General features: G+C 47.3%; 1 protein-coding gene across 5 annotated transcripts in view; it reads right to left on the bottom strand.

Moving 5' to 3' along the window:
• Nucleotides 1-22,556, bottom strand: part of WBP1L (WW domain binding protein 1 like) — a 60,728-nt gene continuing 38,172 nt past the window's right edge. For all 5 annotated transcript variants that reach the window (XM_077748375.1, XM_077748379.1, XM_077748376.1 and 2 more), the window contains exons 2-4: nt 14,953-15,055; nt 5,168-5,329; nt 1-3,678 (exon numbers count right to left, since the gene is read on the bottom strand). In XM_077748375.1, coding sequence (XP_077604501.1) covers nt 2,909-3,678; nt 5,168-5,329; nt 14,953-15,055 — 1,035 coding nt within the window. In that variant the 3' untranslated portion in view covers nt 1-2,908. The remainder of the gene's footprint in view (nt 3,679-5,167; nt 5,330-14,952; nt 15,056-22,556) is intronic.

The raw sequence follows: 22,556 nt of genomic DNA, 5'->3' as shown, positions 1-22,556 counted from the left end.
TCGCATTTTGGGGATCGATTTTATTTGGGCTTCTCACAGTGGTTAGAGCCACTCTGTCTTCAGAACAATCACAGCACAGGAAATGCGTCACCGAGACTGCCCAGAAAAGTCTGACCAGCTGAATCTTATTGCTTAAAATACACATATTCACAAGAACTGACAAATGGTGATGTGCCTCACACAGGAATGTGTTAGCATTTGCAAATCTTCCGACTGTAGCACCAAACCCTCCACCAGATCAACCCCTTCCTTCTTGTTCACCTGGAAAACCAGATTCAGTCAAGTCTCCCTGCCCACCCCCCCACTAGTCCTTCAGCTCCCTATTTCCATCTCTCTCCTGGCAGGGGAGCCCCCCTTGGCAGGGGCCGGGCTGTGAGCGCTGAAATCAAGCCTGGCTCCGTGGCTGCATTCGGATCTTTCTCATGCCCCTAGGGCAGGACGCTGCAGTGACCCCCAACAGTTAACACGCAGACCAGTTCCCCACTCCCCGCTGGGGAAGGAAACTTGAGAGGGCCAGAATTCAACCATTTGATCAGTTAACTGAAGAAGGATTCATTTTGGTGCATCCTTCAGTGAGTTTGGGATTGTATTAAAAACAAAACAAAACAAAGCAAAACAAACAAAACAAAACAGTGGAAGGAAAAGCATCCGAGGGCTGCTGACGCACTCCCGCCCACTCTTGCCACACAGGGGCTTGCTTGCACGACACTGGACCTCGGCAGAGAGAGGTAAGCCCTATGGCACTGTGGTGTCTGCCAAACTCTCCTGGCAATTCCGGGGCAGGGCCGACTCTGGGCCACAGCTAGTCCAAGCTTGTCACTGAAGATCCAATCAAGCTTCCATCTGAAGTTCCTCCTTCACCTTTCTGTGCCGAGTGGTTTTGAACACCCCCGGGGGCTGATCCCTAGGGCCAGGAGGAGCAGAGGGAGGCAGGCAGGTTCAGAGCACATTTCCATTTACAGGGAACAGAACACAGGCCTCCGAGTGTCCACGGAGCAATGTGCAAATTGCAGTGATGGGTAGAGGAAAGCCTCTACTTCGAGCACGGTTATCTCTGGCAGACACATTGGGGGGGTGGGGGGGGATGCCTGCCATCGACAATGCTGCTGGATACACCCGAGTACACAGTCAGACGTTTGTTCAGTAAACAGTAAATGTGTAAAATAAATTACCTTGAGAGGGCCATATCTGCTCTGAACGTGTGGCTGACGCGAGCATAATGGCGGCCATTCAAAGTATATTCACAGGAAAACAGGGCTGGGGGCTCACACACAATGGACACACAGGTGATCCAAAAAGTCATTGTACACAGACTTCACTTTGTTCAACATGGATTTTGGTTTTGTGGACTCCAAACGCAGACACTCGTTCACCTCACAGCCTTGGATTTGTCTATTTTTGTACATATATATATATTTTTTAATTTTTCCTTTCTTACTGTAACATTAATGCCTAACGCGAATATCATCGTTCAAGAGAGGGGGGAAGAACCGAACTCTTCATATGAACAGCGCTGGACAGGGAATGTTAGTTTTAGCTGTTTGCTTTCTCCATTCAGGTTATTCCTATCAAAGCTCAACTGGGTATCTGAAGCCAAACTACAGTAATAAGGATCCTGCGGGCCTTCTGGACCACTGCCTTCGCCCTCCTACCTGGGCCACTTAGGCTCTTTACATAGGCTACAAAAATAGTTACCCCGCTCAAAAAGGGGGCTGGGGAAGGGCTGGGAAAGGGTATGAAAACCACAGATAACCAAGGCATATTTTTTTTCCAAGTGGTCAGTTTAAAAACAAAAAACAACAACAAAAAACACACACAAAAAAACAGAAGAACTTATTCAGAATCAAGAGAAAATACTGTGTAAAAGCCAGGCTATGGGGCCACTGTTTCTGAGGACCCACAGCCTCCTCATTTGTTCATAGAGAACATCGAGACATGAAGGCCTGCAGACTGTGTGTTTGGGTGAGGGGTGGGGGGACCCTGATCACCTACAGGCACAGAGCAAAGGACAGAGATGCAGAAAGTTGCACCTAAGTCCACTGCCATGGCTTAGGGCCTCCTGCGCTCCCACAGAAGTTCGAGATAGCCCCCACTCAAGCCCGCACATGAAACATCTTCTGGCTCAAAAAGTGGCCAGGTTCTTTAAAGGTCAACTTGGGATAGAGCCACAGACTTCCCTTTTCCAGAACAGGCTTCTTGCCTGCCCCCATTGATAAAGTTGTTTTCAGCTCTATTGGTGTTTAAAGAAAAACCGAAAAGGTGATATGATGTTCCACACTGAACCAGTCTGTGGCCAGCCAACACCTGCTGGGCAGGGCCCCTCAAAGATGCACAGTGGTACATCGACCTCACCCCCACCAACCTACCACAAAACTGTCTATGAGCTCTCCTCCTCCCCCAGGATGAGCCCAGTTCTGGCTCTGCAGACACTGGCAGTGAGGGGTCACAATCCCTGGACCTCTACGGCCTTCCTTCTTCACTCAGGGCTGAGACACAGCAAAGTTCTCTTAAATGAACACCAGAGCATAAAGCCACTCCATCACCAAGAGTCACCTCAGCGCACAGTCTCAGCCCCTCCTTGGGACTTCTGAAACACACATCTCTCTGACCCAAGCAGGCAGAGAGATAGGACTTGAAAAGAGAGAAGGGGGAACAGGGTGGGGTATGAGGAATGAGTCACAGAACGAACCAACCTCTCAGCCCTCCACAACACTGCTCCTGGGGGCGGAGAGGCATCCACACCTCCCCTGTGGCGGGAGATGTAGGAAAATGCAGGAGCGGGGGGGCGGGGGGGGGAAGAAGGGAAGTGGCTGTACCACTCTTCTGGAAAGTCACTTAATGCTTCTGTCATGGCGCTTCCCTACCCTGGTTGCTGTGCCAAGTTGTCAGGCCGCAGGCAGGGCCTGCTCTAGCTGGGGGAGCTGCTGCTCTGCGAGTTTGGGGAGTCCTGCTCGTTGATGGTGTTCAGCAGCAGGCACGCGGGTGGCCGTGGCAGGTGGGGGTGCCCAGGCTCGCGGGCCTGCTCCTCGGAGGGCTGGCAGAGCCCTTCCTCCTCGTCGCCGGGGGGCCGCACGTGGCAGCTGTCACAGAAGTCCAGGGGCCCATCCAGAGCGTCGTCAATGAACGTGTTGAACTCCTTGAGGTCGTCGTCATGGTGCCCCCGGTTGCACACACACACCTCGATGCCCGAGTCCCCAGTGAAGCGGCGATGTCGGCCAGGAGTCTTGTCTTTGCTATCGGGGAGGGCGCTGCCTGGTTCGGAGCTGTAATCTCTCAGCAGCTCCTCCTTACAGTCGGAATCTTTGTCCAGGAAGGCCCCGGGGCCCAGCTCCCCCAGGGCGGCCACAGAGCCGCTGGGCTCCATTCCAGTGGCTTTGGTGGCTGCTGTGCTGGCTGGCACGTCGGAGGGCTCAGGGTCTGCGATGCTCGGGGGTCTCGTGCTGCTTCTGCTGGGCCCCGACAGGGGGCTGCTCTGTGCTCCCTGGGGGCCCCTGGTGGGATCGGCACCTGGGGGGCTGCCGCCCGCGGGGCCACAAGGCGCAGGCAGCTGCTGCTGCTGCTGCTGCTGCTGCTGTTGCTGCTGCTGCTGTAGCTGGAAGGCACTGTATGGTGGGGGAGGAGTCGGAGGTCGGTTCACCACTTCCTCATAAGGAGGTAGTAAATAGTTTGGCAAAAACCCTAAAATGGAGAGGCAGGGAGGAGAAATTACTGCACTGGCATATGCTGTAGGACGGACCACAAAGCTTGCGCTACACATATGCCCCTTCCCACCCCCAGCACACCTGCCAAGTGACAGCTACAGCTCCTGCTTGTGGGTGGGGCAGGGGGGATGGGGCAACTGTGCGAGGAGGAGGGACAGACTGGGAGTTACCTAATCTAGCTTCTTGAAACCTGAGAGCCTCTAAAGCTGCTTCATAGGCAAGGCTTCTGCCTGTCCGGAGTTAAGGCAGAGAGGTAGGCAAAGTGGATGGCCAGGAACGGATCTGTTTCCACACGCCCCCAAGTCTCATGTTTCTTGCTCAGACTGAGTCCTCCATCTATGTCCCATAAGGCCTCAGGGTCAGGGACCCTAATTTAAGACTTGCTGACAATGTTTTTCTCCCCTCCCCACCCCTGCCACCCTTCCAGATGCATACCATGTAAAGGGCCCCTTTTTTCTGGGATATTAGAAACCTGTGTTGTCCCTCACTCTAGTGTGGCTCGAGGTGGTCTAAAAAGACAAACCAAACCTCATCCTGACTCAGATCAGGAGCAGGTGGGTTACCAGCAAAGGGTGAGGGGCCTGCCAACAAAGGCTCATTATCTTTCAAATGTGCTGAATGTCTCAAGGTACACTGGTCTAGTTATAACAGTAGCTGCTAGCATTTTTTGAGCACTTACTATATGCCAGGCACTTTGCTAAGCACTTAATGCTTCCGGATGTGGAATTCCAAACCTGTGACCACTTTTTTTTTTTAATGTTTATTTTTGAGAGAGACAGTGTAAGCAAGGGAAGGGCAGAGACAGAGAGGGAGACACAGAATCGAAAGCAGGCTCCAGGCTCTGAGCTATCAGCACAGAGCCCAACATAGGGCTCAAACTCACAAGCTGTGAGATTACGACCTGAGCCAAAGTCAGACGTTTAACTGACTGAGCCACCGAGGCACCCCAGTAGAACACACTGTAGAATGGTTCCGGACAAGCTGGGCCTCCACAGACCCTTTGACAGGTCATGTGTAAAGAAACCCCAGGGAAGTCACGTGAGTATCCTTCAGTGAATCACCAAGTTTCTTGGTTCTCAGGAAGTCCCAATGTCACCCCCCTCTCCACATCTGCCTCTTTCATGTCAGGCTTTGCTCAGGCCTATCACAGGGCAGTAAGCAAAATGGGAGGATTTCAGGCCACAGAAAGCTAAATCTTGATTTTCTCACATCATACATCCTCTGACTATCTGTCTAAAAAAAATAATTTGTTAAAGGATCAGAAACCTGGTCAGAACCTAGCCCATGAGGGTTTGGACTGGCCTGGTGGCTAAAGGTACTATATCCCCAGCCCCTGCTCCTCTGTGCTAATGGGGAGTGCCCCTCATTCTTGCACCTGCAGACTGCACTATGCTGGGGAAGGGGCCCACAGGGACCCAGTTTGTGTGTCCTCCTAAAGGTGGGGTTTGGGGCTTTGGTGTACGTACTGAAATAAAATGGCAGCGCTGAGTAATTGTGGGCTTCTCGGTAGGCGATCAGGTTGATTTCATGCTGCCGCTGCTGAGCCTGAAGGCGATGCTTGGCTCGGCGGTGGTGGCACACACAGCAGCAGCTCAAGATGATGATGATGGTCCACACCAGCCAGAACCCTGGGGCCGGGGAGGCAAGACAGAGAGGCACACATGCACGGTGAACACCAGCCAGAGGGGCAGCTCTCCGAGCAAGGGGGGCCCCAGACAGTGCCCACCTGATCGAGGCTGGCACTGTCAGGCCTCACCTAGTGAACTCATATTTGGAACCTGTATTCGATTTTCACACGTGTTTGTGCCAGTGTGAGAGATGGGATGGGAGAGGGCAGGAGGCACGTCTCTAGCACCACTGAGCCAAAGTTTTAGGTTTGGTGGGCATTCAATATGCTCACCTTTTAGGACAGCGTACTTCTCCTCTCTTACAGGGTCTCGGAGACAAATGCTTTGGGCTTTCTTGTTATTCGCCTCCTACCCCACCTCCAAGCCCTGCTCAGTACCTGGCGGCCAGTTCACAGCGCACTTCCAGCTGCTACAGGAGACTGCTCACCAAAAGCAAAGAGCCCCTCAAAATCCCAGTGGATTAGCAAGTGCAAGGGCCCTCAGAGGGGCTGCCTGATAAAACAATTCTTAGGATTCTTTTGATATCACCAAAAAGATCCCGGGCTTTTTCTCTACCACATACACTGGTGTAATACTAAAGAGTCACTGAAGTTATACTTGGAAAAATTCTAATCGCCTCAGGTCCATCTCTTCCCTAAAGAGTGTAAATGACTTCCTCTGCTCTTGATATAATCCGGTACAATTCCATCTCCTACAGCTGCAAATAACAGCCCCACCTCCCTTTGGCCTGTAATTACATTAGACTTAGGGTCATTAGCAGCCTCCTCTTCTCCAGGCAGATTATTTCTTCTCGTTTCCCACTGTGCCCTCTTGGGTCAGACTCAGAGAATCTTTGCAAACCCCAATATAAGACCCGTCCCCAATCTTCAAATGTATGCAGAAAATCCTTGAGCAATTTTGTTTAAAAAAAATAAAACACACACACACACACACACACACACACACACACACGGAGGAGAAGAGACTGGAAGGAAAGACACAAAAATAGTGATTTATTTTTAAGTAGCAGGATTAGAAGAAATTTCAATTTTTTCCTTCAAATTATAAAACTGGAAAAAAGTTTATTAAACTTAAAAATATCTGTGAACAATTTTATATTTTTGGTGTCTTTTATTTAATAGGGGAGGGTGACTGGCTGGTTCAGTCAGTGGAGCACAGACCTCTTCTGCGTTATCAATTCAAGCCTCAAGTTCAGAGGAGAAATTACTTAAAATAATAATAATAAATTTCTAGATAGGTTTTTAAGTTCCTCTGGGAATGCATTCACAAAATGAAATGACTTTAAATCATTAAAAAATATTCATAGAATACTACTTTTGACATATAAAGATGTTTCTAACATTAATGAAAAAAGCAGGGAGGCTGGGTGGTTCAGTCGGTTGTGCGCCTGACTCAATTTCAGCTCAGGTCATGATCTCACAGTTTGTGGGTTTCAGCCCTGCAGCAGGCTCCATGCTGGCAGTGCCCCAAAAAACCCCATTCCCAACCAGAGAACATACACATAAGGTGAAGTCAGAAGTCTCCCTAGGGGTCTGGGGCGCCTGGGAGGCTCAGTCAGTTAAGCATCCGACTTCGGCTCAGGTCATGATCTCGCGGTTTGTGGGATCGAGCCCTGTGTCAAGCTTTATGTTGATGGCTCAGAGCATGGAGCCTGTTTCAGATTCTGTGTCTCCTTCTGTCTCTGCCCTTCCCCCGCTTGGCTCTGTGTGTCTCTCTCTCAAATAAACAAGCATTACCAACAAAATAAATAAATAAATAAAAAGTTTCCCTTGGGGTGACTTCCCAGATTCACTACTGACATTTGCTTAATTTCACTTATATTTTTCTCTCCTGCTGCGGGCTGACTGAGGACTGGATAAACACCATTACAGGAGCCCTCGGAAGTGGTGCTGAGGCCAGAGAAGAGCTGTGGAAGAGAAGTGGTTCCCTGATGCTGTCCTGTAACATCCTCAGCCTCCTGTGATCTGGATCTGGGACCCTCTTCGGGGTTGGGGGTTAACGGCACAAATAAGTACAGTGTGTTCTGTTGAAGAGCTCGGTTCTAAATGCGTTTTAGACTCCGGTCTAAGAGTTGCTGGGCTAACCACTCTTCCATATTACCTACATTTCTCTCACCTGCCCAGCACAGTCTCGCAATCTTTTATACTTCTTGGTACTTTTTAACATACATTCTCCCAGTAGATAATGAGCATCTAACTCAACTAGTTTTTACCTCCCAAGTCATTTTTTCAGTAGTTTCTTACCTAAAGGTAAACCAACTTTTAACCTTAATGCTGCAATATAAAGGACCCAGGGACAATATTTCTCATTTTATAGAATATATATATAACATGATTTTATTTTTTAATGTTTTGAGTATTTTTCTTTTTNCATGACCTAAGCGAAAGTCAGACGCTTAACCGACTAAGCCACCCAGGCGCCCCGAGTATTTTTCTTTTTAAAAAATATTTATTTATATTTTGAGAGAGAGAGCACGAGAGGGAGAGGGCGAGGGAGAGAGAGAATCCCAAGCAGGCCCCATGCTGACAGCACAGAGCCCAACTCCGGGCTCGATCTCATGAACCACCAAGATTATGATGGTTCCAAAATCAAGAGTCCGACGCTTAGACAACTGAGCCACCCAAGCACTCCTTTTTGTTTTTAAGTAAACTCTACCCCCAATGTGGGGCTCAAACTCACAACCCTGAGATCAAGAACTGCATTGCTCTACCAACTGAGCCAGCCAGGAATGATTTTTTTTTTAATTTGAGAGAGTGAGAGCAAGTGAGCATAAGAGGGGGAGAAGGGCAGAAGGAGAGGGAGAGAGCACTCTCCTCCACTTGCTCTTTCTCACTCTCTCTCTCTCTCAAAATAACTAAACTTAAAAAAAAGAAAAATCTTGGGAACTGGTTTTCATGTTGGCAACATATTTCTGGTTTGCCCCCTCTGGGCAAATGGGTAGGCTTGAACTCCATGTCCCCCTTATGACTGGGCAAGGCTTTGGGACTGGTTCTTAACTAATGAATAGGGGCTAGAAGTGACTTATGTCACTTGGAGGCCAGAACATTTCTTGCTTATGTAAGACTTTCTTTCCTTTAGTCCTCCTTCTGCCATGACAGTTGGCAACATTCCAGATAGTGACTTCGGGGTCAATCTGGCCTCAGAGGATGATGAAGTGGGAACCAAGCTCCCATCGAATCTGCAATGAACATATAGTATGAGAAGTAAATATGTTGTTTTGGGTCACTATGATTTGGATTTTTTTGTTACTAAGCATGACGTATAGCTTATGCTGACTGACGCAGTGTCTTTATAGGCTTTTCTGGGGAAAGGGACTTAAGGTGCTCATCAGATTGTTTGTTTTTAAGTTTATGTATTTATTTTGAGAGAGACAGAGACAGTGCAAGTGGGGAAGGAGCAGGAAGAGAGGAGAATCCCAAGTAGGCTCTGTGCTCTTTCAGTACAGAGCTTGACACAGGACTTGAACTCACAAAACTGTAAGATCATGACCTGAGCCAAACACAAGAGCCGGACGCTTAACCACCTGAGCCACCTAGGCGCCCCAGTGTTCATCAGATTCTTAAGGGAATCCTTCATCCACAAAAAAGACTGAGATCCACTGAACATAACAGAAAAACAGATTTTTTTTTTTAAAGGAAAAATTAGGCAGGGCAGGAGACTGGAGGAAGAAATGAGACAACTAGAACACACACCCTTATCAAAGCTGCCTTAGTCACATCTAAGAGAGCACCAGACAACTCATGTGTCCACTGAAATTCCACCACCCTACTTCTTTTCATGTAGTATCATGGGTATAAAAACTCTCCTTACCACGTACCAGTTGTATGATGTTATATTTATGTTGTAAGTCTCACACTGAGTTCTAATTTCTTCTTCTTTTTAAGTTTTTATTTATTTAGGTAATCTCTACACCCAACATGGGGTTTGAACTCACCACCCTAAGATTAAGAGTTGCATGCTCTTCCGACTGAGCCAGCCAGGCACCCTTCTTCATTTCTACTACAGTATGACAAAAGATTATTTGTGTGGATCAAAACTGAGGGAAATCTGACTTGGAAGCAGAATGCATTTAGTGGTAAGATGGTGTGTTAGCACGGGTCCCAAAAAGATCCTTAATGAGCTGGTCCCACTGGGTGGGGCTAATGTGGGAAGGCAGAAGGGATTCTCGTCTGGCCCTCACAAAATGGACTCGCTTGGGAGTCACTGGAGTCAAAATAATGTCCCACCAAGTTTAAAAGGGAGAATATCCAGACTGGTCCCTCTGGAGCTGTATAAACTTTTGATCTTTTTGCTAGATTTCACAAACAAGGAAGAAAGTTTACATACACAGAGAAAGACAGAAGCACACCCTCCTTTCCAAACACACATCTACCCAGAGACCACATTCCCCAATGACAACTTTGAAAGCTGTGATCTCATGGTGGGGAGCATTTGTCATGCTAAGCAAAACAGAAAACAAGTTCTAAAAAACAATCACAGTCCAATGTAGGAACTGAGTCATGTGCCCCAGAGTTCACTATAAACTTGGGAAAACACCACTCCCCAACTGGGCAGGAAATTCCTCATTAGGAGGCCAAAGCAGACTGTAAATTAGCTCTCCTTCTACCCCAAAGAATGATGGGTGACCTCCCTGGCCCCTTAAAGCTCTCAGCAGGAGCTCCTGCCACTGCCACTGTGAAAAAGACGTGAATTAGGGAAAAGAAGACCTCAGAAGGCTTACAAATTCATCTGAAAGACTAGACAAGCTTCCTATAAGCATGAGTGCAGCTACGGAAGAGAAGAGGCAGTGACCTGGGTTCAAATCACAGCTCACAAAACCACTTCCTAGCTTTGTGACCTTGGTAATTTTGTTTTCACTTCCCTCATCTGTAAAATGGGAGAATAACGGTTTCTACCTTACTGGTCACTGTGAGGAATAAACAAGTTGATATATGGAGAGTCCTCAGAACCATGCTTGACATACAGTAAGTTCTCCAGATTGTTACTACTATTCTTGTTACAGGTACAACCACCAATGGGAAGGGTGTCCTTTCTATTTCTCTTTTAATTCCCCCCAAAAAATACTCCATAAAAAAGCAAGGGTGAGGAACAAGTCCAAAGTCTACTTCTAGGTTCTGTTCTTGGCTAAATTCATTGGAAAGCCAGCCCAAGTGCTACTGATGAACCTACTTTTGTCCAGAAGCCTGGACCTCTAGGAGCAGGGGTCCAGTCAGGGGGAGTGGGGGTCCAATCAGGGGAAGCAGGGCTCCAGTTGGGGCTTGGAAGAAGGCCCCAGCTTCCCGCACTCCACTCTGCTAAGGGTGGCAAATGCTATGGGCCTTCCTTACAAGCAGCCCAACAATGGACATCTTAAGATAAACTAAGAAAGGAAAATCTAGCAGGTGAAAAACAAGCTGGGCGGTCTTAAACGGAGTTTCATGTCACCTCAGGGGAATTCCACTGCCCAGAAACACTCCCCTCTTCCCTCTCCCCTACTAAGGCCCAAACAAGGGAAAACTGATGCCTGGGTAAAGGTCGCTCAAATTATTTCAGGAGCAGAAATTAGCAGCTCCGACTTCTCCCTAGACAATGTAGCTTGGTGAATGGAAAGAGCCCTGGGATAAGAATCAGGAGATCCAAGCTCAGGATCTTTGGCCTTGAGCATGTTGGTAACCTCTCTCAGTTTTGGTTTTCCTCTTTGCTCTACTTGTTCCATGAAGGGCATCCTCAGGTGGAAATTAAACACCCAAATTCCAAACCTTCCACAACCTGGGCCTATCACCCTTCCAGTGGCTCACAGAGTTCTGCAAGGGAGTGGCTTCCTACCCTACTACCATTCAGCTGCATCCAACTGAACATTACTTAATGCCCCTGGGTCGGGACACATGGGGTTGATATGCGTACCTAAGCAGGGTTGCTCTTGGGGTGAAAGGAAATGATGTGATTAAAGCCCTTACTCAGTGTCTCGCATATAGCAGAGTTCTGTGCACATTAGCTCACCTCCCACTCCTTCCCAGACAAGCCTCAGGGCCCCAGGGGAAGGGTGGGTGAACAACATCATGCACACTCTGTTCTTTTTGCGTGGGGCCCTGGCCTATGGCATCCCTCTGCCTGAGAAGCTATTGTACCCTTCTTCATGTTCTTCATGAGCTTAAAAAAAATTTCTTAATTTTTATTTTTGAGAGAGAGATAAGTGTGAGCAGGGGAGCGACAGAGAGATAAAGACACAGAATCTGAAGCAGGCTCCAGGCTCTCAGCTGTCAGCACAGAGCCCGATGCAGGGCTCAAACCCATGAACTGTGAGATCATGACTTGAGCTGAAGTCAGATGCTTAACCAACTAAGCCATCCAGGTGCCCCTTTGCTCTTCATGTGTTTAAATCCTATGCACCCTAAAGGGTGCATGGGAAATCCACCTCTTCCATGAAGCCTGCCTGAACCTTGCCTAGCCAAAGCAAACTCTCCTGAACATTTGCAGTGATCCTGCCACATACATTCCACTCTCTGTCTTACTAGCAGGGAGTTGTGTCTTATCTCCTCTCTCTGCTAGGAGATTCCCTGTTGACGGCAAGGATTATGACTCCCCACAGTTTCTAACACAGAAGAGGTCAGAGCATCAAGTAGGAGTTTGTTAGAATCACAAATTCTCAAGTCCACCTCAGACCTACTGAATAAAAAACTGGGAGTAGGGCCCAGAGCTCTGTTTTTTAATAAGCCCTCCAGGAAATTCGGATGCTTGCCAAATTTTGAGAAACACTGGAATAAGGGTTTACTGAATGAATAAAAGACTGAATAATGAATTAAAGTACAAGGGCCATAAAAATGCATGGGATGATAATGATGATGACGACTAGCTGTTACAGCTTTAGTGCTAAAACTGGACCTTCGCTTCCCATCTGATGCAGGCGCAATAATAAGTACTGGCTTAGGTTACGACTAAAAAGAAATGGAGGAAGGGTGCTAGCCAAAGCNGAGAGAGAGAGAGAGAGAGAGAGAGAGAGAGAGAGAGAGACACTCCTCAGCACACAGGAAAACTCAGCTCAGGAGAGGTGAAAGGGTTGGTGGAAATGGCATTTTTTCCCTTTTTTCCCCGAGGCCTTCCCTGTAGGCAACTGTGGTAAAAGAGGTACTCTGACAGAAATTCTGCCAAGGATTTCCTGGCTGAGACTTTTTTTCCTTCCAAAGGAAAGAGACAAAAAGAATAACCCAAAGCCCATCCTTTTCGCATTTCAGACAAAGTTTAGAGGCAGTTAGAAGGAATGGGGTTCAAAATGACAAAAATGTAGGGTTGGGGTTTTTTTGTTTGTTTGTTTCGTTGGGTTTTTTTTAGAGAGAGAGCACGAGCAGTGAGAGGGCGGAGGGAGAAGGAAAGGGAAAGAATCTTAAGCAGGCTCCACACTCAACACAGAGCCCAACTCGAGGCTTGATCCCATGACCCTGGGATCACGACCTGCGCTGAACCCAAGAGTCGGACACTCAACCAACTGAGCCTCCCAGGTGCCCCAAAAATGCAGTTTTGGTAATGAACTGAAGGGGCTCATTCCAATACTCAACTTCCCTATATACACACATCAGGCAGAGGCCAGGACCCGGTAAGGAAGAACACCAAAGAATTCTGAGGGAGGCGGAACACTCACTGGGAATGTCCTGACTAAGAAGCCACTTTTGGGCACCGATGAGGACAGTTTTGCTTTTACAACCTCCATCCCTCCAGAATTTGGAAAGCACAGACCAACTCACACAGTGGCGAGCCTTCTCTCCCTGTCTGGACTCTGGTCCGTGGCCTCCTCCTCTCCCCTGCTGACCATACTGGGGAGATAATCAGCCACTCAGCAGCTCCTCCTCTGACTTTTGTTAAACCCTTGGGGTGAAGTGCCTGGTTACCAGGCTGCCTCCCTGCCACCTGGGTCTCCCTGTCCCCGCCGCCCCACCCCCCACCCTGGCAATAGTGACCCAATTCTGGTGGCTACGGAGCCTGCTCTGCCGGAGGCCCAGGAGGCCGTCAGTCTGAGACGAGGCCATAGGCAAGCCCATGCCTCTCCACAGCCGATGCTGCCTGGGCCGGGCCCTGGAAAAACAAACTGCGCCTCTGTGGCTTTTTGGCAGCCCAGCTTCGACTTTTGTTTTAACAAGGGGTGGAAGGGAGAATAGAACCCTGTGGTTATCTACATTTTAAAACATTTAAACAGCCTGTTCACCTGCTTGGCACTTGGTGTCCTCGGAGTCCCTTGACCCCACCCCTTCTAAAATAGCAACAGTTCTGGGCCCTCCTTTGCTGTTGCTTGNGGGGAGGCATCCTGAGCCCTGTCCTTTCCTTGGGAAGGGAGTAAGCATTTGACCTCCCCTGGGATTCCTCAGAAAGGCAGACAAGCCAGTCTTGTGTCCCTGAAAGGGAAGTATAAGGGTGAGGAGGGGTCCTGTTTAGAGGAACCACTCCCACTGGCTACAAAATACGTTTACATTTAGAAGGAGAGACGGACCGGCTGAGAGTCTAATTTCCTTTCCATACCACACAATAGCCCTTGTAGCTGCTTTCCGACCACATCACTGATGGGGGGGGGTGGGGTGGGGATCAGAGAGAAGGGGAGAAAGGAAAGGGTGACGCTGGCAGTAAAGGCTCAGTTTGACAAACCAGCCCAGTTTGCTTCCAAGCAAAAGGAGTGATGGGAGCTTAGAACTACCTGGGCAAACAGTCTACTGCTTCTCCTCCCTACAGACAGTTGTGAGAACCAGTACAGTGCCAGTCACCTGGGGACCCCGCCCTAAGGACTATCCTGTCCTCCCTATTCGTTATCCAGCATCCTGTGAGGTCTCATCCAAGCTTTGAGAAGACACACACAAAGTGTGTCAGTGAACTCCTCGAACCGGGCTCACTCCCTGAGGATCACGGCGATGTCATCACCCTTGGGCAAGTCTGAAAGGTGCAAGTTCATGACCCCAACCAAACCAGTGGCAAGAAGAGGACTGTCTGCACATGGCAATTAGCTGAGAGTTAAGAGGGGAGGTACACTGGAGAAGCGGGCCTCCACACAGGTCAGCTTGAGAACAGGGAGAGAAACAAAGGGGCTACATCTCTAGACTCCCTCACCCCGAGAGGGGTCCATGGGCAGAGACCTAGGGGAAGGTAATTCCTTTGATAGGGACCCTCAGAAACAGAGGCAGCTCCTTGATGCTCTCTGGGGAATCCTGGAAGCCCTTAAGGTTGTTACAAGAAAACGGCACTACAGCTATCCACAAAGCCTCGCCTGGCATCGCAGGTTGGCTACTGCAACCTTTTTTTGCAAAGACGGCAAAGCTGGGTGTCTGGGCTGGCTCATGGCACCATGTGCTGTTACCGCTCCTCAGGACACACTGGAGGCGGTATCACAGAGAACTCAGGGTGGAGTTTCTGCAGCAGACCTCATAACCGTGGCCTCTTCAGAAGGCTCTGATCATATTTTCTAGTCTTTAGCCCATGGTGTCCAAAGGGCACCAGAGCACTCCTCTACAGAGGAATCGCTTCTAGAACCCAGCAAGAGACTCGACTTGCCAACACTTCCCCCAAGAGAATAAGAAAAGCTGCCAAGGCCACCGCCTCCCAATGAGCAGAGACAGTGACCAGGAGCACCCTGGGGTGCCGCAGACCCCTCGAGGGCAAGGACTTACACCAGAGTTCATAGTAGTAGTTGCAGCACTGAGACTGTCCACAGCAGTGTCCTGTGTCACAGATGTAGCTTTGATTGTTGGTACCCACACAGGTTTCCTTATCCTATAAAAACAAAATAAAAATAAAAAATTGGGGGGCATATTAAACTATAGCTTTTAAATGTCACTTTTCTTCTCATCCCCCTCTTCCTGGCTGTCTGCCCACCCTCCATCAAGATGGTCTATACCAATGTTCATTCCACAAAGGAAAAAAAAAATTAGGACGAACCACACAACAACAGTGGACTGAAGAAAAACAACAAAGGTTTATTAAAGAGGGAAGCACACAGAGCCGACTGGTAAAGAGCAAAGTCTCCCTCAGACAGGAAACGGATGCCTCGCTTTCTTTATGTCCAAACAGAAACACTCCATGTTCTGGTGTTAAACTCTGTCAGTAAAAAGATGATGGTTCTCGTGTAATGAGCAGTGTGTCTGAAGTAAGAACAGCTTTTCTGTGAAAGTTCTGGGAGCAATTAATGCAGGACACATTCTAGGATTAGCATCTTGTCAGTCATGCCGTCCTTCAACACACACACTGTTCAAGGTTAATTGCAGTGTGATTCCAAAGAGGGCCAAAGTAACTTGCCACTCACATTCTTCGCTCTTAAAAGGGGGAACCTGCTCAGATGGCCTCATAATTTGCTAGATAATTTGCTAGATCATTTTTTGCTTATCAAATGATCTCTTAATAATCTTAACCGGACCTAGGATTCACGCTGTGTCAGGGACAGCTCCAGAAAGGGCACTGCTGAGTAGCCACCTTGCGGTGTGCCAAGTTCTATTCACAGCCCTGGTGGAAGGGGACGGAGGTGAAAATGGTTTCTCGACATTTCACATTTAAGGTACGAGATACCCTACCAGCCAACCTGAACTTCAGCCCCAAATGTACTGTGCACCCCAACACATATGGGGAGACACGGGAGCACACAAGTCATGTAGTCCAACTGGCTTTCAACATTTCTTTATTTTAAAGAAGTAATACGTCTGTTTACTGAACGCTGTCTTTGTGCCAAGCAACACGTTGGGTATGTGGGATACAAAGATAAGACACTGTCCCCATCCTCGAGGAGCTCGGGGTTAAGAAGGGAAAAAACCCTGCTCAGCAAAGAAACTAAAACCACAGTACTGTATTTGCTGCTACTCAGCTGACCCTGCCCACAGTGCACATCCGGGCGGACGCCAGCTGGTGGAAACTTAAGTCACACGGTCAGTTCCTCCTCTTGGGGCCTTGCTTTACACTACACCGTCTTCTTGGCCAGGGGTATAGACAAGGCATTCCAGCAACCGTCTACAGGGCTAAGGCGGGGCAGAGACCGTGCGGGCGCCGGATGTCACAGGGAGAGGACGAGGGAGACGGCACAGCTGAAAACCAGATCCCAGGCTCAGGGCAGGTCTCTCACATATGCTCAGGCATTTCCTGGTCTCTAAGAGCCTCACACCCTTGTGTAAAGGGGTGGAGGAAGAAGGAAAGGCGTTTGTAAGCTCCGGCAGGGAGGGTTTCACAGCACTGTCAACAGACCCCCGGCTCCCCATGTCCACCATAAGCAAAATGGAACCCGTGGAGGGGGGCTGTCCGGTCAGAGGTCCCCTCTGAGGCCTGGTGCGTGCGGAGAGAGCAGATCTGTGCTCGCTCGCTGCTTGTGCTAGAACAACCCTCCTTGACTTCAGAGGAAAACACTGCTTTCATAAGGACATCAGAAAGTTCCTCCCAAGTTTACCAGGCCCTGAAATGCCGTTCTTCTGGCACTGGCTCACACAGTTCAAAGTGTCCACGTAGTTTCTAAAAGAGGCCGTGCTGCCTACACTCCAACACTTGAAAGAATCCAGTGACACTTCTGCCTCAGGAAAATTCACCAGACGAGGTCCAGGCTCTGAAGACTGGACGGTCAACTGGTCCTAAGAGAGGCGTGGAGTGGAACGCTTCTGAAATCTAAACAAGTGGTAATCCTCACTGTTGTGAGGTGTCAGCTTTTCTCTTGGCTCTTCCATCCCCCCGCACAGGAAGCCCGGGATAAACAGGACCCCGCTCTTTTTCCCTGCTCTGCTTCCACTTTTCTAGGGCGAGCAGAACTAGAGCAGCAGCATCTGAAAGGGTTCCTCAAACGCCTTTTACCCAGTAAATCTCAATCGCTGTTCTCCTTCCCCTGCCCCGCAACAGAGCTCCGAGGAGGCCTGCGGTGGCCCCGGTGATGGAAACTGTCACTTTCTGCTACAGGACAAAGGAAAGCAGGTGGACAGTTAAGGAAGACAAGAGGTGGACTCCCGGACCTTTAGCAAGGAAGAAACGGAGGAATTGGAGGGAAAGTTGACGTGTGAGTCCCAAAGGTAAGCTCCTCCAGAAACCTGCTGGTGCGAAAGCAAAGCCCTGGCTCTGGGTTTGGCCCTGGCTCCTTTGGGTTTGGTCCTCACGACAGAGGACCAGGACTAGGACCTGGACAAGTTACTCAGTGGCCCTAGGAGGAGTTAAAGATGCTCTCTCGTGTCTCCTTCTACCCTAAGTCTTTACTGGCCTGCCTACTTCCCATCCCTTCACACAAGAGCTTCAAGTCAACCCAAGAGCTCTTGAAATCTGTCTCTTCTCATTGAAAGAAACAGCAAAGAACAGAGGTGCACAGATTCTGCCTGGTGCTCTTCCAGCCTTCCCTGTATGAGGAGCCTAATTGTGCATTACCTGGAGGGCTCTCAAAGACCTCCAGGTGGCTCAAGATCCACTGTGAGGTAGAAGTGGTTCAGAGGCTGATCGGGGTCTAAAGCCCAGCTCTTTTTTTTTTTTTTAATTTTTTTTTTAATGTTTTATTTATTTCTAGGAGAGAGAGAGAGAGAGAGAGACAGTGTGAGCAGGGGAGGGTCAGAGAGAGAGGGAGTGACAGACTCTGAAACAGGCTCCAGGCTCTGAGCTGGCAGTCGGCACAGAGCCCGACGTGGGGCTCGAACCCATGAGCCGCGAGATCATGACCTAAGCGAAAGTCGGACGCTTAACCGACTAAGCCACCCAGGCGCCCCTGAAGCCCAGCTCTTATACTGTGCTATTAACTATGTGACCTTGGGTAAGTGACTTAACTTTTCTGACCTCTTAATATCAATGTTAGTCTGTGAACCATTATTGCTGGGCAGAAAAGACCATCTAAATAGCACTTTGCATTTACTCAAAATGATTTCAGAAGAGTGAAGTTCACTGGCAATGTGGATTGCCCAAGACACAGGAAGAACAGAAAAAGAAACTCGAGAGAATGCAGTGGATAAGGTTCAAATATGAAAAGTTCTCAGCACCTTTTATGATTCCTCTTTGCCTTGCTTCTAAGCATCTTCAAGCACTTTATACATTATGTTGTTCAGGCCAAGTCTTGAAAAGTGGGCAGTAAATATCCTTCCAACCCCCTTTCTCCAGAGAGTGAATCAAAGAATGAACTGTCCTCTCCTTATGGGCAGGAGCTCTGTCTCCTCATTCCCCTCCCCCATTCCCAGTATGAACACTGTGCTCGGTACATAATGGTTTGCTTAGTGAAACAACAGCTATGCAACCTGGGGCGAATAATAGAGCTAATGTGTACTGGGCACTTGCTATGTGCCAGGCACTGTTCTAAGTGCCTTACACGTACTCCTTCATCTCAACTTGAAAGCAACCTATGAGTAAGTAGTTATCAGGGAACTGAAGCCACGAGGGGTTGAGCAACTTGCCTATGGTCATACGATTAGGAAGTGGTCCAACCTCTCTGTTCCAGCCCCAGAGCCTGAGCTCTAACTATTAACCTTTAGTTTCCTTGGTTGAGGTGATACTTCTCCAGTTGCTTCTTACACTTCAGTTGCTTCAAGAAATCCACTGAAAGCCCCAAACCAAATAAAATCAACATTTTGTCTTTGGAGGAAAAGAAGAGGATCCTGCCTTTGTGGAGCTCTTTGAGTTTGGGAACAGGATCCTGCATCTTCTACGTGGCAGTGAGGAGGGGCAACCTGCTTAGGGCTCTTCCCTTTCTTGCTTGAAAGGCTGTACTTTCGCACACTGACTTTCCAAAAAGCAGAATGGTATTTCGTCCCAGCATGGAAAGCGGGACCTTCATTCCTTCCTTTGACATTTACTGGATACCTGCCCTGCACCAGCACTGAACCAGGCTAGAGAACCCAATGGGCAAATGGCCAAAACAGTCATGATCTCTGTCCTCAGGAGGCTTGCAGTCTAGTCAAAGATGATAAAGTAATCACACAGATCAAACTGCAACCAGAAAGAGAAAAATATATGACTTGGTGAGAGCTTATAAGAGATAAGACCTAGGAGCTAGTGGTGAAGGTCCAGACAGCTTCTGTGAGGAAGGTAAGCTTGAACTGAGATCACCAAAGATGGTTAGAAAGTAACCAAGCGAAGTGGGATGGGGAGAACATTCTTGGCAAAGGAGATTGTACAAGCAAAGCCCTTTAACCAGAAGGAGATGGTGAAAGAAGTAGGTAGGGAAGTTAGGTAAGTGGGGATCAGATTGTGCAAAGAAGTGACAAGATCAGATTTACATTTTAAAGATANGACCAGACCAAAAAAAAAAAAAAAAAAAAAAAAAAAATGCTAGAAATGTAGAATTTGTCATAAAGAAACTGAGTAACGTGTGCTCTTATGCTGGGGGTCTCTCATCTCAGGAATGACTGTGGAGACGACCATTAACATCCCTGTCTGTTGCTGGTATGTGTCTTCAGCCCAGATTATCACAGTGACTGGCTTAGATACAGGGCACACAGGGTCACCGCAAACAAAAGGCACAGGTGCCAAGAAGAAGCAAGCAAGAACAACACTGAACTGGAAAGAACATTTTTACAACGGGAAAGGATGAACAGTATACCTTTTGCACATATGCAAAAAATCATCTCCTCCCTTTGTGAGACTAACAACACTTTCCTCAACAGTTTCCATCTCTTATAGTTGCTATTTTCAGCTAAGCCACTATAAAGGTCAATTTAATCAGCATAAGAACTTTCTAAGTGCCAGCATAAAGAGACACTGGGCAGTGATGGTTCCCCAGGCATGGTTTTAATTCGCCAATTTATGGGGTTGGAAAACTCTGCTCGTAACTGGCAACAGCATCGTTGTGTCCTTAGGAAAGCACCGAAGTTTTCAAGTTTAAAAGTAAAAAACAACAACAACAACAACAACAACAACAACCAGGAAAACTGAAATTGTTCACAGGTGTTAAAGCACAGAACACTATCGTGGCTGCTAGAGATGAATGGATTTGGAGCACCACTTCTGGCTTTCCCTACAGGGAGAAGGAACAGTTTCTAACTGAAACATCCAATTCTACAAGTCAAGCAACAAGTCTGTATTGATACCCTCCCCCCACGTGCCAGGTGCTGTGCTGGATACTAGGGCTCCGGCCATGAGCAAGATATCCTGGGGGCAGAGATCCTGTTGTCATGGCGACACGGCTGAGGAAGTAACTTTAAGGCCAAAACTCCTAGAAGTACTGGCTATATAACAATATCCTTTTAATCACATGGCTGAGCTTGCAAGAAAGCAAGGAAGATGCTCAAGGGCCAAAAATGTTGGGGGGAACTAGAAAGTACAATGGCAAATGAGGTCAGGCCTTTTCAGTTGCCCTGGAAAAGGGGGGTTGTTTATTGCTCCTGGGCCCATCTGAAAACAGGAAATTGAAACTGAGCCCCCATATAAAGTGAGGACCCTCAAAAAGACAGAGCAGACTAGGAAAAAATTAGCCTGTTGGCACAGAGTAACAATAAGAAAGCTATGAATTTAGAGGAAAAAAGAATCTCTCTAATAATCTGTAACCATAAGTCTTTCCATAAGCAAATTTTAGATTTAAATTGTACTACTACAAGGTCTGAAAATCCCCATGGCAAAACTTTAACACAAAAAGTGGTCAGACTTATAATAACCATGTGACCACTTGGCAGAAAATGTCAAAATGTACAAACCTCTGAAGAGACGTACACTCAATCAGAGTATAATTCCCATAAATAAAGCTATGTTGAAGATGAGCTCACAACAGAAAATATAAAAGTTTATGCAGAAATAAACCATCACAAACAAGACCTGGAAAATCCAACAAATAACAGAATAAGACTCTCTGAAAAACCTTAAACAGAATTATCAGATAAGCTATAATATATAGGCATATTTCCAATTATTAAAGCCAAAAGGAAACAATGAAAAACATGAGAAAAGAACATAATGAAAAAAACAGTGACCAAGGAGATTTGGAGGGTGGGGGTGAAGCACAGAAAAATTATTACTAAAATTTAAAAACTCAACAAATAGATTGCACAGAGATCAGACCAAGTTGAAGAGAGAATTAGTTAGCTGGAAAACAAATCTGAGAAAATTATCCAGCAAAGGGCTCATACCAATTAAAAGATACCATGGAAAATGAAAATGAGAATAAGAAATTTGAGAAGGAAGTTGAGAAAATGGACAAGATATTTTATTTTTTAATGTTTATTCATTAATTTGAGAGAGAGTATGTGCACACNTTAGGGAAGGGGTGGGGGTGGGGAGTGGGGAGAGAGAATCCCAAGCAGGTTTTGTACTACCAGTGCAGAGACCATCACAAGAGTCAATCCCCCAAACCATGAGATCATGACCTGAGCCAAAACCAAAAGTCAGACACTCAACCAACTGAGTCACCCAGGTGCCCTGGAGATGTAATATTTAAAGAGAGAACCGGGGTGCCTGAGTGGGTCAGTAGGTTGAGGGTCCGACTTCGGCTCACGTCATGATCTCACAAGCTGAGAGTTTGAGTCCCATGTCAGGCTCTGTGCTAACAACTTGAAGCTTGGAGTCTGCTTTGGATTCTGTGTTTCCCTCTCTCTCTCTGCTCCTTCCTCATTTGTGCTTTGTCACCCTCTGTCTCAAAAATAAAATAAATATTAAAAAGAAAGAAAGAAAGCAGAAAGAAAGAAAGAACTGAAAAATTCCCAGAGCTAATTAAAGATAATGGAATTTTTAACAATCAGCAAAACTAAAAGGCAATCAAAGCAATGGGAGAATATATTTACAAATGACATATCAGATAAGGGGTTAGTATCCAAAGTCTATAAAGAACTCATCAAAATCAACACCAAAAAGCAAGTAATCAAGTGAAGAAATGGGCAAAAGACATGAATAAACACTTTTCCAAAGAAGACATCCAGATGGCTAGCAGACATGAAAAAATGCTCAACATCACTCATCATCAGGGAAATACAAATCAAAACCACAATGAGATACTACCTCACACCTGTCAGAGTGGCTAAAATTAACAACTAAGGTAGCAACAGATGTTGGCAAGGATGCAGAGAAAGAGAAACCCTTTTGCACTGCTGGTGGGAATGCAAACTGGTGTAGCCACTCTGGAAAACAGTATGGAGGTTCCTCAAAAAATTAAAAATATAACTACCCTATGGCTCAGCAATTGTACTACTAAGTATTTATCCAAAGGATACAGGTGCACCTCTGTATACTTGTATCAACACTATCGACAAGAGTCGAAGTATGGAAAGAGCCCAAATGTCCATCAACGGATGAATGGATAAAAAAGATGTCATTTTATATATTATATATTATAATTATATTATATATTATATATTAT

This window comes from Crocuta crocuta, unplaced genomic scaffold, assembly GCF_008692635.1.
Source record: "Crocuta crocuta isolate KB4526 unplaced genomic scaffold, BGI_CrCroc_1.0 scaffold619, whole genome shotgun sequence".
NCBI classification, from domain to species: Eukaryota; Metazoa; Chordata; class Mammalia; order Carnivora; family Hyaenidae; genus Crocuta; species Crocuta crocuta.
Note: the sequence above shows the minus strand (reverse complement) of the source record. Positions and strands in the feature narration are given on the sequence as shown.